Source organism: Triticum aestivum, chromosome 1D (assembly GCF_018294505.1).
Source record: "Triticum aestivum cultivar Chinese Spring chromosome 1D, IWGSC CS RefSeq v2.1, whole genome shotgun sequence".
Taxonomy (NCBI): domain Eukaryota; kingdom Viridiplantae; phylum Streptophyta; class Magnoliopsida; order Poales; family Poaceae; genus Triticum; species Triticum aestivum.
In genome coordinates, this window is record NC_057796.1 from 40,257,485 (window position 1) to 40,271,707 (window position 14,223).

Here is a 14,223-nt window from a genome sequence, read left to right on the forward strand (position 1 = left end):
CATGCCAGAGTCTCATGTATTCTATCCTGTCAGTTCCATTGGTGGAGCTTGTGTATTCTATCCAGGTAAAGGTATGGCCAAGAATTCACCGGTGTGTGCTTCTGATTCAATCTGCAGGATGCCAACACCACCTCAGGTCCTGCACTTTCATGGGGATGAGGTGCCACTGCCAGCCTTGCATTGATGCACTGCACTTACTTCCCCTTTTCAGGTACGCACTCACAGCAAGTTCTACCTCCAGTTCCTCCACCATACCCATCCTTCTTCAGGCCCCTCCTCTTCTTTGGATCTCAGTTTTTTTTTTACCTTGTGCTACCGGAAAATGGTTGGAGGCGAACCGTTCTTATGTTCTTGCCCAATCTTGGATGAACATCGTCACTTAGATGTAAACTGAGTTTGCATGGAATTGTGGTGGATTAGAGGGCCCTGGAAAAGGCTTCATTCTTGCATGTTACTCAAAGTTTGGTTGCACAGACAACTGGGTTCAGTCGCATAGTTGTATGCAGCCTATACAAGTTTGGATTCAGCCATTATGTAGCAGAATTTTAGTTTATCAATCATTTAGTTCTGCCCATGGTTATGCAAGAAACGTTTTTATGCTGTTATCTGTTGCTACCATTCATAGTGTTCAGCTTTAAGCTGCATTAAAACAGTAGTAATCCCACAATGCTCAGAAATAGCTGCTGAAGAAATACGATAACAGCCAGGTTTCTGTTGCTAACTAACTCGTATTTAGCAACTAATTGTACATCTGCCATGTTTGCCAGTTTTAGAGGTGTACATAGTAGTAATTCAAATTGTCGAGTGCAATGAGGTAGCTAACTGAATGCTTGGATTCACTTCATGGCGCCAATGGAGTGGGGAGAGAGGTGAGGGTGGAAGAAAAGGAGCAAGGTTGGCAAGGAAGACATTTTGAAATGGGTATATATTCGTTGAGAACATAAACCTCTCAGGGTATTTATATGAACTGTAATCAAAGATATTTTGCATGCACTTCAAGTTATTTCTTACACTTTCTGAGCTAAATACTAACTGTGGAATATTGCCAGCAGGAATTGCCAGGATGAGACCTTCCCTAGCCACCAGAACGTTTGTAGAAGACATGTTTTTAGCTGTAGTTGAACAGCAGCTGAATCACCAAAGCTTGGCGCATTAGAGATGTGAACGCGAGGAAGAGTGTTGCAGTGGGTGGCTAGACATATGGCTTTGTTGACCAGTCTGAAACTGTACAACCTTGAAGAGGGTACATGCAAACAGCCTCGTGTTGGAATGCGAGTGAAGTGGTGGACATCATGAATTCACGCTACCAGACTGGTATCGAGCTATATGGCCCAAGGTGGGCTATGTGCATGTTTTGCACAGCTTGTTTAACTGGATATCGTAAGATGAGATGCGCTCGTCCACTGGCCATAGAAAAGATTCCCCAAGCTTGGTATGGCTTTTTCCATGGACTTGTTTCTCTGCACTAAATTGCAAAACTTCTTTGTTTTCTCATTCTTAATAAGCTTGAACTTCAGAAATAGTTAGGCAACAATAGTATCTACCTTCTGTAGTATGAGATATCCGCGGTGTTGTATGCATAGCTAAATGAAAAAGATAGGCAAAGAACAGTATGCACCTTCAGGCCTCATTTGGCAGGCAAATATTGACGTGCTTTGCAGAGTATTTTGTCGCCAGGGCTCAGTTTCCCCAAAAATTCCGTGTAGGACCATTTGGTGTGCTGGTATTGAACCGAGCAAACTCCAGAATTACTCGCCAAACCCTCGTATCCCCGTGTAAACTGACATGCAAGCAGCCCTTCGTGTAATCTCTCTTCCCCTGTCTGAGAGGACGTCTGCCTCTGTGACGATGCCTGCCTCCTCCGCCCATTCAGCCTCCACCACATTGCCTTGTTTGTCGACGCTGTCCCAGCAGAGCCTAGCGACTGCCATTGACACCTTCCTGACATTACTAGACATTGCAATTGTCCTTTTTTCCAGTGTTGTCCTTTTTGTCAGATGATGATCCAATGCCAGACATATGAACTGTTAGTTGATGGGGCTGTTGTTTCTGAAGTGCAGTATATGGTAGAGATAACTAGTTGTTAGACCACTTGAACATAAAATGATTTGTTGTTGCTGAACTCAGACTTTCAGCTTACTGGTGAAGGTCCAATGTTGCGAGCGTATTCTTGCAAGCTATTAGATAGCCTAGGACATGCCTTTTGACTATATCATTTACTAGATTGATGTATTCAGTATGGCAATGGGTGGCGCAGATACATTAAATTCAGCGAGCCATGGATGGGAAAGGCAACTGTTTAAACAAAAACCAGGAACACAAGAATAATACCTAGCTGCAGGGGAGGGAAAATCAAAAGGCAGCGTAGGCCATAGTCCAGGCAACGGCATCGAGGGAAAAAACATAGGGATAGAGGATGATATGTACTGAATAAGTATATAGATGATAGGAGCTAGGGTTCTCCCCGGTCTCGGTTGTAGCCTGTAGGGGAAGGAGGGAGGAGGGCGTGGGCTGGAGCGCGGCGGCCGGCGACGAGGCGCCGTCCTTGCGATGGTTGCGGCGGCGGCGAAGGCAAGAGGCGGCTAGGGTTTAGGGTTTCCGGCTCCTCTGGGAGTCGGGCAATAGAATAGTCTTGTTGCTTAAATCTGAAAATAGTCTTACAACTTGTTTATATAACCATAACGTGAAATAAAACTAAGATAACTTGTGGGCTAAGCTTGCCCGGTGGGCCTCCTACGGCCGTAGGTCCGGCCGGTCATAACATCTCTCCCCGCCTGCGCAAACAGCTCGTCCTCGAGCTGGAAGTCTGGATAGTGTTGGCGGACCTCCTCGCGCTGCTCCCAAGTAGCGTCCTCCTCTGAAAGTCCAGCCCACTGAATCAACACGTACCAGGAGCCGCGACGCAGCTGAGCCTTCAATGCCGTTTCCGGTTCAGGAAGTAGACGCCCGTCGGTGATCGGTGGCAGTGCAGGAGGAACTGCGGGTGGCTCCCCACGGAAAGGCTTGAGCAGCCCCACATGGAAGACATCGTGGATGCGCGCCCCCGCCGGAAGCTGAAGGCGGTAAGCCACCTTCCCAATGCGCTCCAGGACAGCAAAGGGGCCGGCATAACGAGGTCCTAGCTTCCGCTTCGCGTGTGGGTCCAGTGACTGCGTAGAGCGATGAAGAAGACGCAGCCACACCCAATCACCCATCGCGAACTCCGCCTCGTGATGGTTGCCATCGTAGTAGTGTTTGGCCAACTGTTGGGCCTGAAGGAGACGTTGCCGGACCTCTGCCAGCATCTCGTCACGGTTCCGCAAAAGAGCACCGGCCGCCTTGGTCCTCGCCAGGGCCGGATCAACGGGAAGAATCGGTGGGGGCGGCCGGCCATAGACCACCTCAAAGGGCGTGGCACGGAGGGCGGAGTGGTAAGAGGTGTTGTAGCAGTACTCCGCCCACGAGAGCCAGTCCACCCATGTGCGAGGGCGATCACCTGTGACACAACGTAAATACATGGCAATCACCTTGTTAACGACCTCGGACTGGCCGTCCGTCTCAGGGTGGAAGGCCGTGCTCAGGCGGAGCTTAACGCCCGCCAGCCGGAAGAGGTCGCGCCACACGTGCCCCGTGAACATGGGGTCCCGATCACTGACGATCGAAGAGGGAAACCCGTGGAGACGGACAATACCGTCGAAGAAGGCCCGAGCGACGAACGCCGCTGTGTAGGGATGCCCGAGCGCGATGAAGTGAGCATACTTGGAGAAGCGATCGACCACCGTGAGAATGACGGACTTGCCGCCCACCTTGGGCAGACCCTCGATGAAGTCCATGGAAATGTCCGCCCAGACCTGAGACGGCACCTCCAAAGGTTGGAGCAAGCCAGCCGGCCTCAGAGTCTCCATCTTGTTGCGTTGGCACGTCACACAAGACCGCACCCAGTCACGGACCAGGGCACGATCACCTGGAATGTAGAAGTCGGCGCGGAGACGATGGAGCGTCTTCTGCACACCCTCATGGCCCGCCGAGTGGGCGAGCAGTAGCACCTGATGACGGAGATCGTCGTGCGCGGGAACAAAGACCCGGCGCCCATGGAGGAGCAAGCCGTCGGTGAGGCGCCACGGCTCATCCAACTCCCCCGCAGCCAGCTGCTGCTGAAGGAGGAGCGCGTCTGGCGCAGCCGCAGTCGCCCGACGGATGTCGGTGAAGAGGGCGAAGGAGGGCCCCGAGCAGATGTAGAATGCCGCCCCCTCAGAAGCACCGTCGATGGTGTCGGCGTCACGTCGAGACAGGGCGTCGGCGACGGTGTTAAGGCGGCCCGGACGATACTCGACTGTGAAGTCAAAACCGAAGAGCTTACTGATCCACTGGTGCTGCGGCACGGTCGAGAGCCTCCGATCCAACATGAACTTGAGGCTGTAGTGGTCCGTGCGGATCCGAAAAGACCGAACCCAAAGATAGGGCCGCCAGTGACGCACCGCCTGCACCAAGCCAATGAGCTCACGCTCATAGGCCGCCAGCTTAAGATGGCGTGCGGCAAAGGGTCTGCTGAAGAAGGCGAGGGGTCCATGGCCCTGATGCAGGACCGCACCGAACCCCGCACCGGAGGCGTCGCAGTCGACGGTGAAGGGGTGGTCGAAATCAGGCATCTGCAGGACAGGACCCATCGTGAGGGCCCCCTTGAGGGCCTCGAATGCTGTGGTTGCCTCCTCGTCCCAAGAAAAGGCGTCACGACGAAGCAGGCGCGTGAGCGGGGCCGCGATGAGGCCGAACTCCCGGATAAATTTCCGGTAGTACCCCGCAAGGCCCAGAAATCCACAAAGAGCCCGTGGAGACTGCGGGATCGGCCAGGCGGCGACGGCTGCCACCTTGTCGGCGTCCATGGCCACCCCCTCGGCCGAGATGACGTGGCCGAGGTAAGCGACGGAGGTCGTCCCGAACGAGCACTTCGAGCGCTTAAGATGAAGATGGTGCACCTGAAGCTCGTTGAAGACGATGGCGACGTGCTGGAGGTGCTCTGCCCATGGGGCGCTGTAGATAAGAATATCATCAAAGAAAACGAGCACAAACCGACGTAAGTAGGGTCGTAGGACGTCGTTCATCAGAGCCTGGAAGGTTGCCGAGGCGTTGGAGAGGCCAAAGGGCATCACCAAGAACTCGAAGTGGCCGTGATGGGTCCGAAACGCCGTCTTGGCGATGTCGTCCGGGTGCATGCGGACCTGGTGGTACCCCGACCGAAGATCGAGCTTGGTGAAGAAGCGCGCCCCATGTAATTCATCCAGGAGCTCATCGACCACCCGGATAGGAAACTTGTCCTTCAGTGTGAGAGCATTAAGGGCGTGGTAGTCGATGCAGAAACGCCACGTGTCGTCCGACTAGCGAACGAGGAGGACCGGCGCGGTGAATGGTGATGTGGAGATCCGGATGATGCCCGCGGCGAGCATGAGCGCGCACTGTCGCTCCAGCTCGTCCTTCTGCAGCTGAGGATACCGGTAGGGCCGAACTGCCACCGGTGGCGAGCCCGGCGGAAGGTGAATACGGTGGTCGTAGACTCGGGCCGGTGGAAGGCCCTGCGGCTCCTCGAAGAGGTCCCGGTGCTGCTGCAGGAGGTGGTCCAACAGAGGATGCGCGGCCTTGGTGGTGGCCGCGGCCAGCTGGAGCTGGGGCGGCACGGGGGTGCCTCCGATGCCCTCCCACCGGACGCGGTGGCCGAGATGCCAGAAGGTCATCGTCGGGGCGTCGAAGTCCCAAAGTATGGGGCCGAGAGTACGCAAGAAGTCGACGCCGAGGATGAAGTCGAAGCAGCCCCAAGTCGATGCCGGCGCACGTGATGGTGAAGTGCTCGTCGCCGATAGTGATGGGCACGTCCCGTGCGAGCCCATGGCAGCGGAGGCGGTCGCTGTTAGCCACGGTGGCCCGAAGGTGCTCCCCGCCTGTCGGCTGGAGCGCTAGGCGCCGCATGGTGGTCTCAGGCAGAAAGTTATGCGTGGAGCCTGTATCCAGGAGGGCCACCAGACGCTCGCCGTGGATCGTCATCGGTAAGAGCATCGTCCGCTCATCGCAGATGCCGGCCAGCGCATGGAGCGAGACGACGAGAGCCGTCGCCAGAGCGGGCGCGGGCTCCGCGGCGACGGGGTCGCCGAGTCCGTCATCGGGTGCGTCCTCCTTGGAAGCGTCGGCCGTCTCCAAGTAGAAGAGTCGCGGGCAGACATGGCCCAGTGCGTAGGGCGCGTCACAGTTAAAGCAAAGCCCCAAGCGCCGACGCTCGAGCTGCTCCGCCTGAGAGAGATGCCGAAAAGGCCGCGTCGCGGCCTGGGTGGCATCCGGTGGGGCGGCCGGAGGCGTAGGTGCTGACGAGGATGGTCGGGGGGGGGGGGGGGTTGTCGGCCCCCTCGAGTCGATGGCGTCGGCGGCAAAGCCTGGGCGCGACGCTCGAAGGCCCGAGCATAGTACATGGCCGTCTGGAGGTCCTGGGGCCCCCTCAGCTCGACGTCCATGTGGATGTGGTTCGGGAAGGCCGCCGACGAAGAGCTCGGCCCACTAGAGGGCCGTCACACCCAGCGCGTGGCACGCCAGGGCCTGGAAGCGGTCGGCGAAATCCTGCACCGTGGATGTGAAGGGTAGGCGGCCCAACTCGGCCAGGCGGCTCCCGCGGATCGGCGGCCCAAAACGAAGGAGGCAGAGCTCGCGAAAGCGCTCCCACGGGGGCATGCCGCCCTCGTCCTGCTCGAGGGCGTAGTACCATGTCTAGGCTGCACCGCGGAGGTGGTAGGATGCCAGCCAAGTGCGCTCCGACGCGAGCGTGCGTTGCCCAAGGAAAAACTGCTCGCACTGGTTGAGCTAGTTGAGCGGGTCCTCCGTGCTGTCATACGTGGCGAAGTCGAGCTTGGCAAATCGTGGTGGCGTCTGGGTCGGCGCCCCATGGCCGACCGGCTCGGCAGTGCGGAGCAGGGATGATGACGGCGCTCGGCCCGCGGAGCCGGACGGGTCCCTGGACTACAGCGTGGGTACTGGTGGGTCCCCGGCCTCCGTGTAAACTGGCGGTGGCGACGTCCCGGTGAGCCAGGGCGGGATCGGGGACGGTGACGGCGGAAACCGGACATGCTGGATCGGGAGGCCTCCCGGTGTGGGCTGGCCCAGTCCAGAGCTGGGCGACAGCGGTGGTATCTGGACCGGCGCGGTCGTCGCAGGTGGCGTGGCGGGGGCCGGCGCGGGCCAGTGCGGCCACTGCGGCGCTGGGGCGGGCGCGGAGGGCGCAGGTGGCGCCGCGAGAGCTGGCGCGGGCCACTGCGGCCAGGACGGCGCTGAGGCGGACGGCGGCTGGTGGAACGAGGGCTGGGCCCCGGCGATCGCCGCGGGTACTGAGTACCAGGGCAGGGCAGGCGGTCCGGAGGAGACGGCCGGCGGCGGCCCGTATGTACCGGCCAGGAACAGCCGGATGCCCTGGACAGCGACGACCAAATCGTTGAGGACGCCGGTCATCGCCTCCGGAGGGTAGACGATCGGCGCGGTGGAGGATGATGGCGGCGGACCCGTGGAGGGTGGCGGCGATTGGCCGGTAGATGCGCCGGCGGTGGGACCCAGCGGCGATGAGGGGAGGACCAGCAGCGCTGTGGAGAGGCTCGGCGATGGCGCGGCGACGGTGGTGGTGGCGGTGGGCAGCGGCGGGATTGGTGGTGGTGAAGACATGGTCAAAACCAGGCTAGATGATACCAAGGTGATAGGAGCTAGGGTTCTCCCCGGTCTCGGTCGTAGCATGTAGGGGAAGGAGGGAGGAGGGCGTGGGCTGGAGCGTGGCGGCCGGCGACGAGGCGCCGTCCTTGCGATGGTTGCGGCGGCGGCGAAGGCAAGAGGCGGCTAGGGTTTAGGGTTTCCGGCTCCTCTGGGAGCCGGGCAATAGAATAGTCTTATTGCTTAAATCTGAAAATAGTCTTACAACTTGTTTTTATAACCATAACATGAAATAAAACTAAGATAACTTGTGGGCTAAGCTTGCCCGGTGGGCCTCCTACGGCCGTAGGTCCGGCCGGTCATAACAATAGACATATAGCATTATCCAGAACAGAGAAAAAACCAGGTTTTCCGCATTTCAGGCGATCTATGATAGATGCATAAGCAACTGATTGTTGCATAATTTCTGGTGCATCCATACTTTCTGCACTTTGAAGGATGTTGTCAGACACCATGAGCCAGTTCATCATGAATTGGGTTATTCTCATTTTGCCCACTGTTATAGGTAGATTGTAGAGGTAAACTGTGATCCAAAATATTGCACCCGTTTCTAGAAAATACAAGCCATCCATCAAGTATCAAGTACTCCCTCCGTCCCAAAATAAGTGTCTCAAGCTTAGTACAACTTTGTACTAAAGTTAGTATAAAGTTGAGACACTTATTTTTGGAAGGAGGGAGTATTAGTTTAATAGCAATATGAGAGTCTTAAATCTGCGAATAGACAAACTGCACAGAACACAACAAGCCACAGTTTGCTTAACTTGATGAGTGTACATTGCCTAACTAATGTACTGCTGATGTAACATGAAAACGTGAGTTCTGTTAAAGAGACAGAAAAAGGTTAATGCCTTACCCGATACATGTATCCAACAACGTCATCCAGCACTCCTAGCTCTCGAGCAAAATAATAATAATTCAAGTCATTTCCAGGGCCAGGGCTCACCTTAAGCACCGTCTTTCAAATGATGAACAAACATAAACAATAATTACTATTGAGAGGAATCACACAAAGTTAACTGAGTACTGAGGATAGTAATGGACACTCCTATGAAAGTTTTCATCCTTTACAGCCTAAGGGACACTATCCTGCAGTGGTTCTTCTTTTCCAGACTTGCGCCTACTGAGCAGAGACTTGAGGAACTTCTTGCTCTTCTTCAGAGTCTGATCGCTTTCCTTGGAATCGTCATTGTACCTATCAGCGTATGACCGCAGCGGTACCAATCTCTTGGGATCTGAAGTTGTCTGCATCTTCAGCAACATGAAATATCGTGTCAGCATTGTAAGGCATATCATTCCTGGTAGTCTTGTGTTCACAAGCCAGCTTGATTTACCTGGACCCTGACACTTGATGTCTTGAGCAAGGATGACTTCTTTGAGAGTGACCCAGACCTTGTGAGTGGAGTTGTCGAATACATTGGTGAATCCGATCTTTTATCTGTTAAACAGAAACAATATTGATCACGGAACAGTATTATATTTAATTAATTGATAAATTTTAGCAGATTAGGTAACTCTGTAATCATCATTTCACTGAATTTGAAGTGTCGCGCACTCATATACCACCGTCGGCTATTGAACTTATTGCTACTATACCTCTTTTGGTGGGTATTGCAGTATCAGAAAGTGGCACGAAGCGCGGATGCTGTGCTGGAGAGGATGAACGTGCACTCTGAGAAGGTGCACGGGCAATCGACCGGAGCTTGCTGCAAATGATAATTTTCAGTTTGGCAGCTCAACTGCAAAGTAAGAAACCCAAGCTGATTTGTAGTTTGCAAACTGAAACTGACCGGAATGAAGCTTGCTTGTCTTTGTTTTTTGTTTGAGCTGCAGATGCTGCTGCTGCTGCCAACACGTAGGCATTCCAGGTCAAAATCAAGTTCAAGATATCCAATAAATGTCCGCCATTTTTCATGGATTGCAGATCCTTACCACGGAAGGCCTGATGCATCTGTGTAGTCCTGCTCTTGGCCTTATTCATCTCGCTGAAGTTGGGCACGGCATTGGGAACTGAACCATCTCCTGCTGAAATCACTCAAGCATGGCATCAAGATGTCTCACCCGAGTTGACACTTATCCACTTTTCTTGCTTCTTGAATGTGCCGAGAAAACAGAGTCACAGGAAAGGCACAAAGGTATCTCATGGCCACTTACCTGGTAAGATGTACCTCTTGTGATACTTTGGAGCGGTGATCACCAATGATTGCTGCGTCAGGCCTTCTCTGTTCACGCATGCTTGGATCGTTTGAGCTCTCTGAAACCAACAGCCTCGTTAATTCGAAGACACATTGCAAGGAGATTTACTGCTGAATTTAGGAGGCACCGACTAAAACCTGCTGGATGCAGGAGGCCCGCAGATTGGCTTCGGCCACCTCGTCGAGCTTTTGATCAACAAGGCTGGAGACTTTGAAGGATATGGATCCTAGGTGATCTACAGTGTTGATGAGGGCCTTCACAGCGTACTCCTTGAGGTTACTCATCACCCTGTGTGCATATGCATATACGTGAAAAGAAAATGAGCGAACCAAGAATAAGTTGCAAATGTGTGGAATATTTGCTATCTTGTGGAGCATGCAGGAGGAAGCAATGGGTATATGACATACGCCTGCTTTCCGCCTTCCTGTGTGTAGGCTAGTTCGAAATACTCTGCTGCAGAATACAGCTGCGGTCGCAGAGCCTTGAGGTCCTGCAGAGTGAGAGAGATTGTTATTGATGTGAAAATGCCCAAGCAGAGTCCTGAGATTGTAGGGGAAGATCGATAAGCACGGGCGTAATTTGAAGGGTAAACCGACCTTGATGGTTTGAGAGAAGATGAATGCCTCCTCCATCTGCACCTCCTCCATGGTGCCGCCCCTTCTCCGGAAAGGCCCCGCTGCTTCCACCATTCAAACTAACCCTCTGTTTCTCTCCTCTCTCAGGTCTTCTTTGATCAGGAAGCTCGATGATATTATATGGCGATGTTGGTGCAGAAGAGGAGAAGCACTCATGGTGATGAACCCAGCCAGCTGGGAGGAAGAAGGCCGCATGGGTTAAGGAGGAGGAGGAGGAGGAGGAGGCGTGTCATTAGCACGACAGGTATTTGACTGGTACTGGAAGCTTAGTTTATGGTGATGGCCTGGCAATGGCAGAAACAGCTATATATAATAATGCCATTCATGGCAACTTGGCAAGGCAAGGCAACAAACAGGAGACCCTTTTTTCTTTCTTATAGGCAATTAAGGCAACATGAGACCCCTTTTTTAGGTAATTAGGGTGACAACAACTCCTCTACTCACTCTGCTGGATGTTGACTGCATATGCAGCACATTGACAGCAGATGGTCCTGCGTACTTACCTAGTTATATTATCAACAAGTCTACATGTACCCATGAGGCTCTGATCCATTCCTCTACAGCAAGGAGCAGTCAACAATGGGTTGATAGGACAGGCACTGCAGTCTGCAGAGTGGAGTGAATTTGGCAGGGCTCGCCACTGATTTAATCACACCAGTGTCGAGGTGGTTAGGCCAACTCCACCGCGCGACCCATTCTGTCCGGCCCCGTCTGTTTGGGGTAAAACGAACAAACAGGTCGGCCCAGCGCGCGACGGCCCGCACCCATCTGGTCCGTTTTGTGCGTTTTGTGTCCAGGTCAACCCATTTCGAGCGCAAACTTGCGTCGGGTTTGGGTCGCCGCGGACACCGAACAGACGCGCCGCTCGTCCGCGTCTGGGCGCGTGACGGGGCGGCCACCTACCTCCCACCCGCCAACATCAATGCGCATGGGCGGCCGGCCCCACCTGTCATCGGCCCAGTGGAAGGTCACCGTCCTTCTTAAATGGGGAACCCGTGGACCGGTCGTCGTCCACACTGCCCCACTCCATCCCGCGGCCTCCTCGAAACCCGACAGCGCGAAACCCTAGCCCTTCCCCGTCCTCGAGCTCGCCGGCCAGCCACCTCGAAGCCATGGGCTTCTGGAACCCGGGCCGCAAGGGGAAGCACGACCGCGAGGCCGGCTCCTCGTCGGGGCGCCGCACCGGCTCCGTGAAGAAGGAGCCCGCGTCACCACCACGCCGGGCCCCCGCGTCGCCGCGTTCTCCATTGCCCCCACGTCCGCCGGCGAGCGCGACCGGCACTACATCCGCGCGGATGTGTGCCGCCGTTATTGGGAGACGAGGACGCCGCTCCCCTGGAGTGACGTCCACCTCCCCAACAACTGGCACTTGTCCGCCGACCGTGTGCCGATCCCGCCGGTCCCGGCGAGCGGCCGTGCGCGCCGTGAAGAGATCGAGCGCCGCCGCCGCCTCCTCCCCGACGACCTGTACTACGACGACAGGTACGCCCTGGACTCACTCCTCTGGGATACCTGGCTCAGGGACGAGCACGACGTGCGGCGCGCCTCCTTCGCCGGCACGACGTCTGGGCCGCGGCGGCCACGTCGGGAGCGCGCAGCGCCTGCTCCCCAGGAGCGCGGGCGTAGGCGGGTGCGCGGCCTCACGCCCACGTCGTCGCCTTCGCCATCTCCATCTCCACCACCACCTCCTCACATGACAGCGGAGGAGGAGGCCCGTCTCATGGCGCGTGTCATGGAGGACTCCATGTACACGCACGATGAGCGCCAATGGAAGGGCCTCGAGGAGATGATGGCCCGCTCCGCCGCCGGCGAGGTAGCCATCCCCGAGCTGGAGATGGTGGCCGCGGAGGAGGCGATGGAGGAGGAGCCGGTGGTCGCGTTCCACCCGGGCCTGGTGGGCCAGGGGTGGGCTGGTCATGCACTGCTCCGGAGATGGCCCACGCAGTTGGGCGTGAACTGGTGCGTCACTCTGCCGCGGTCACCGGAGCGGGAGGCGTCGCCACGGGAGGAGGTGGTGCAGGCACCTCCCGCCGTCCAGCCCGCCCCCGTCTACCACGCACCGCCGGCCCACCTCTGGACGCCGTCGGCCTACGTCGACCTCGTCAGCGACGACGACGACACCGGCGACCACTGAAGACGGCGATGGCGACGGCATCGACGGGCACGGGCAGGAGCGCGCGGGCAGCGGCCATTTTTATTTTCTTTTTTATGTTTAATTATGGCACTAAGTTGGACGTGAAACTGGGCCGTTTTGTGGCCATGACCGTAAACTTAAGTTTTAAGTTTTTTAACGGTGTTTATTTACTTTTTTAAGTCATTTTATTTAAGTTTTTATGTTTTTTAATCATGTCCAACACGGACAAGATTTGGGGTGCGGCCGCGCACTGGGCGCACCCACGACCCATCGGACATACGCGGACATGGATGAAGCCATTGCCGTCCCAAAGGGACAAAATCCGGCCAAACCGGATGTCCGTTTGGGGTCGTGCGGTGGAGTTGGCCTTAGCCAGTCAGTCAAGATGCTTTTGGCTCACACTGTCCATGTAGGGCAACCAAAAGGTGCAACCAAAAGAGAGAAGGAAGGGTGGGGGTTGTTTGGGGTCAAGATGCTTTTGGCTCACACTGTCCATGTAGGGCAACCAAAAGGCGCAAGCAAAAGAGAGAAGGCAGGGTGGGGGTTGTTTGGGATGCTGGACCGGAGGCTTGTTACCCTTCTTTTCTTTCTGCTAGATGATATCCCGCACGGTGTTATGGAAATGTTTCGCAATATATTTCAATGAGACTTTGTTGTATGGAATATGAATATTTGAAATAATAATATGAGAACTAAAACTGAAAAGACATATGATTTATTGCGTTTGATATTGTACGGTTGTAAAAATATATTTCCTCATTTCTTAAATACAAATAACATAATAATAGAATGGAAATTCTCATGCATGTTTGCATGTTGAGAGAAATAAGTTAGTGCGAGCTACGTAGCTATTTGATATATACGATATGTTGTGCATGCATGTTCGTCATTTCTACCTCATGAGTCACCACACGACGCTGTTGGTCGCGTCATAATCACAATGTCGGGGAAACGACACCTATGGGATCCCGGGAGGATCCCTTCTATGGTTGGCAGGGCGTGGGGCTGCGTAAAGAGCAGGTCTAGACGTCAACGCGAGGGAATTTTTACCCAAGTTTGGGCCGCAAATGATGTGTAAAACCCTAGTCCTGCTTGTCTGTGTTTACTTCGTGTTCTTGAGCTCTTGAACTAGCTGTCGTGCATGCCCAGTCCAAAAAGCCTGAATCCTTCCTCGGTACATCTCGGGCCTTCTTTTATATGTCAAAGGGGTCACCACAGTGGCACACAGGAGGTGGAAAGTATCTACAGTGTACAAGTTTATCGCCTGACACCATAGGACAAACACATTTAATGCGCCGCCTACGTGTCCTCTTGCTTTATCGGGGACGGCAATAAAGCTCGTCCCGTCCGTCGCCGCCTCGCCTTGCTTCGACGCGCGTCCAAGCTGACGAGGCATGTAGTGCCACGCTGGCTGGTTGGCTGCTGCGCTGGTGCGGTGACAGGGTCTTCACGAAGATCTGCATACCACCACGCAGGTGCTTGACTGGTTGGCCTAGGAGCCGCATGCTGCCACACAGGCGCTCGTCCAGTTGGCGGGCTGGTTGCCGCGTC

General features: G+C 55.1%; 1 protein-coding gene across 5 annotated transcripts; it reads right to left on the bottom strand.

Annotated features, from left to right (window-relative positions):
* Positions 1 to 8,605: 8,605 nt before the first annotated feature.
* On the bottom strand, positions 8,606 to 10,801 carry LOC123164437 (putative protein ABIL2). Of its 5 annotated transcripts, none has more exons than XM_044581962.1 (9): positions 10,500 to 10,801; positions 10,311 to 10,393; positions 10,041 to 10,191; positions 9,862 to 9,961; positions 9,640 to 9,732; positions 9,498 to 9,552; positions 9,304 to 9,413; positions 9,042 to 9,145; positions 8,606 to 8,952 (listed from the first exon to the last, which is right to left on the bottom strand). In XM_044581962.1, the coding sequence occupies exons 1-9, from the start codon at positions 10,590 to 10,592 to the stop codon at positions 8,782 to 8,784; spliced, it is 960 nt and encodes a 319-aa protein (XP_044437897.1). In that variant the 5' UTR covers positions 10,593 to 10,801; the 3' UTR covers positions 8,606 to 8,781. The 5 variants fall into 5 exon arrangements, with proteins under 5 accessions (XP_044437897.1, XP_044437879.1, XP_044437860.1 ...); XM_044581944.1 differs by having other exon boundaries at positions 8,606 to 8,958; positions 9,498 to 9,549; positions 10,500 to 10,800; XM_044581925.1 differs by having other exon boundaries at positions 8,606 to 8,958; positions 10,500 to 10,798.
* Positions 10,802 to 14,223: the final 3,422 nt, after the last annotated feature.

What these genes read in the sequence shown, in the direction of transcription:
- LOC123164437 (XM_044581925.1), bottom strand. Translation starts at nt 10,592, where the DNA reads ATGGTGGAAGCAGCGGGGCCTTTCCGGAGAAGGGGCGGCACCATGGAG. An exon ending in GGGCCTCCTGCATCCAGCAG is followed by an intron (nt 9,962 to 10,040) that starts GTTTTAGTCGGT and finishes TGTTGGTTTCAG; the next exon opens with AGAGCTCAAACGATCCAAGC. An exon ending in GATGCATCAGGCCTTCCGTG is followed by an intron (nt 9,553 to 9,639) that starts GTAAGGATCTGC and finishes ACGTGTTGGCAG; the next exon opens with CAGCAGCAGCATCTGCAGCT.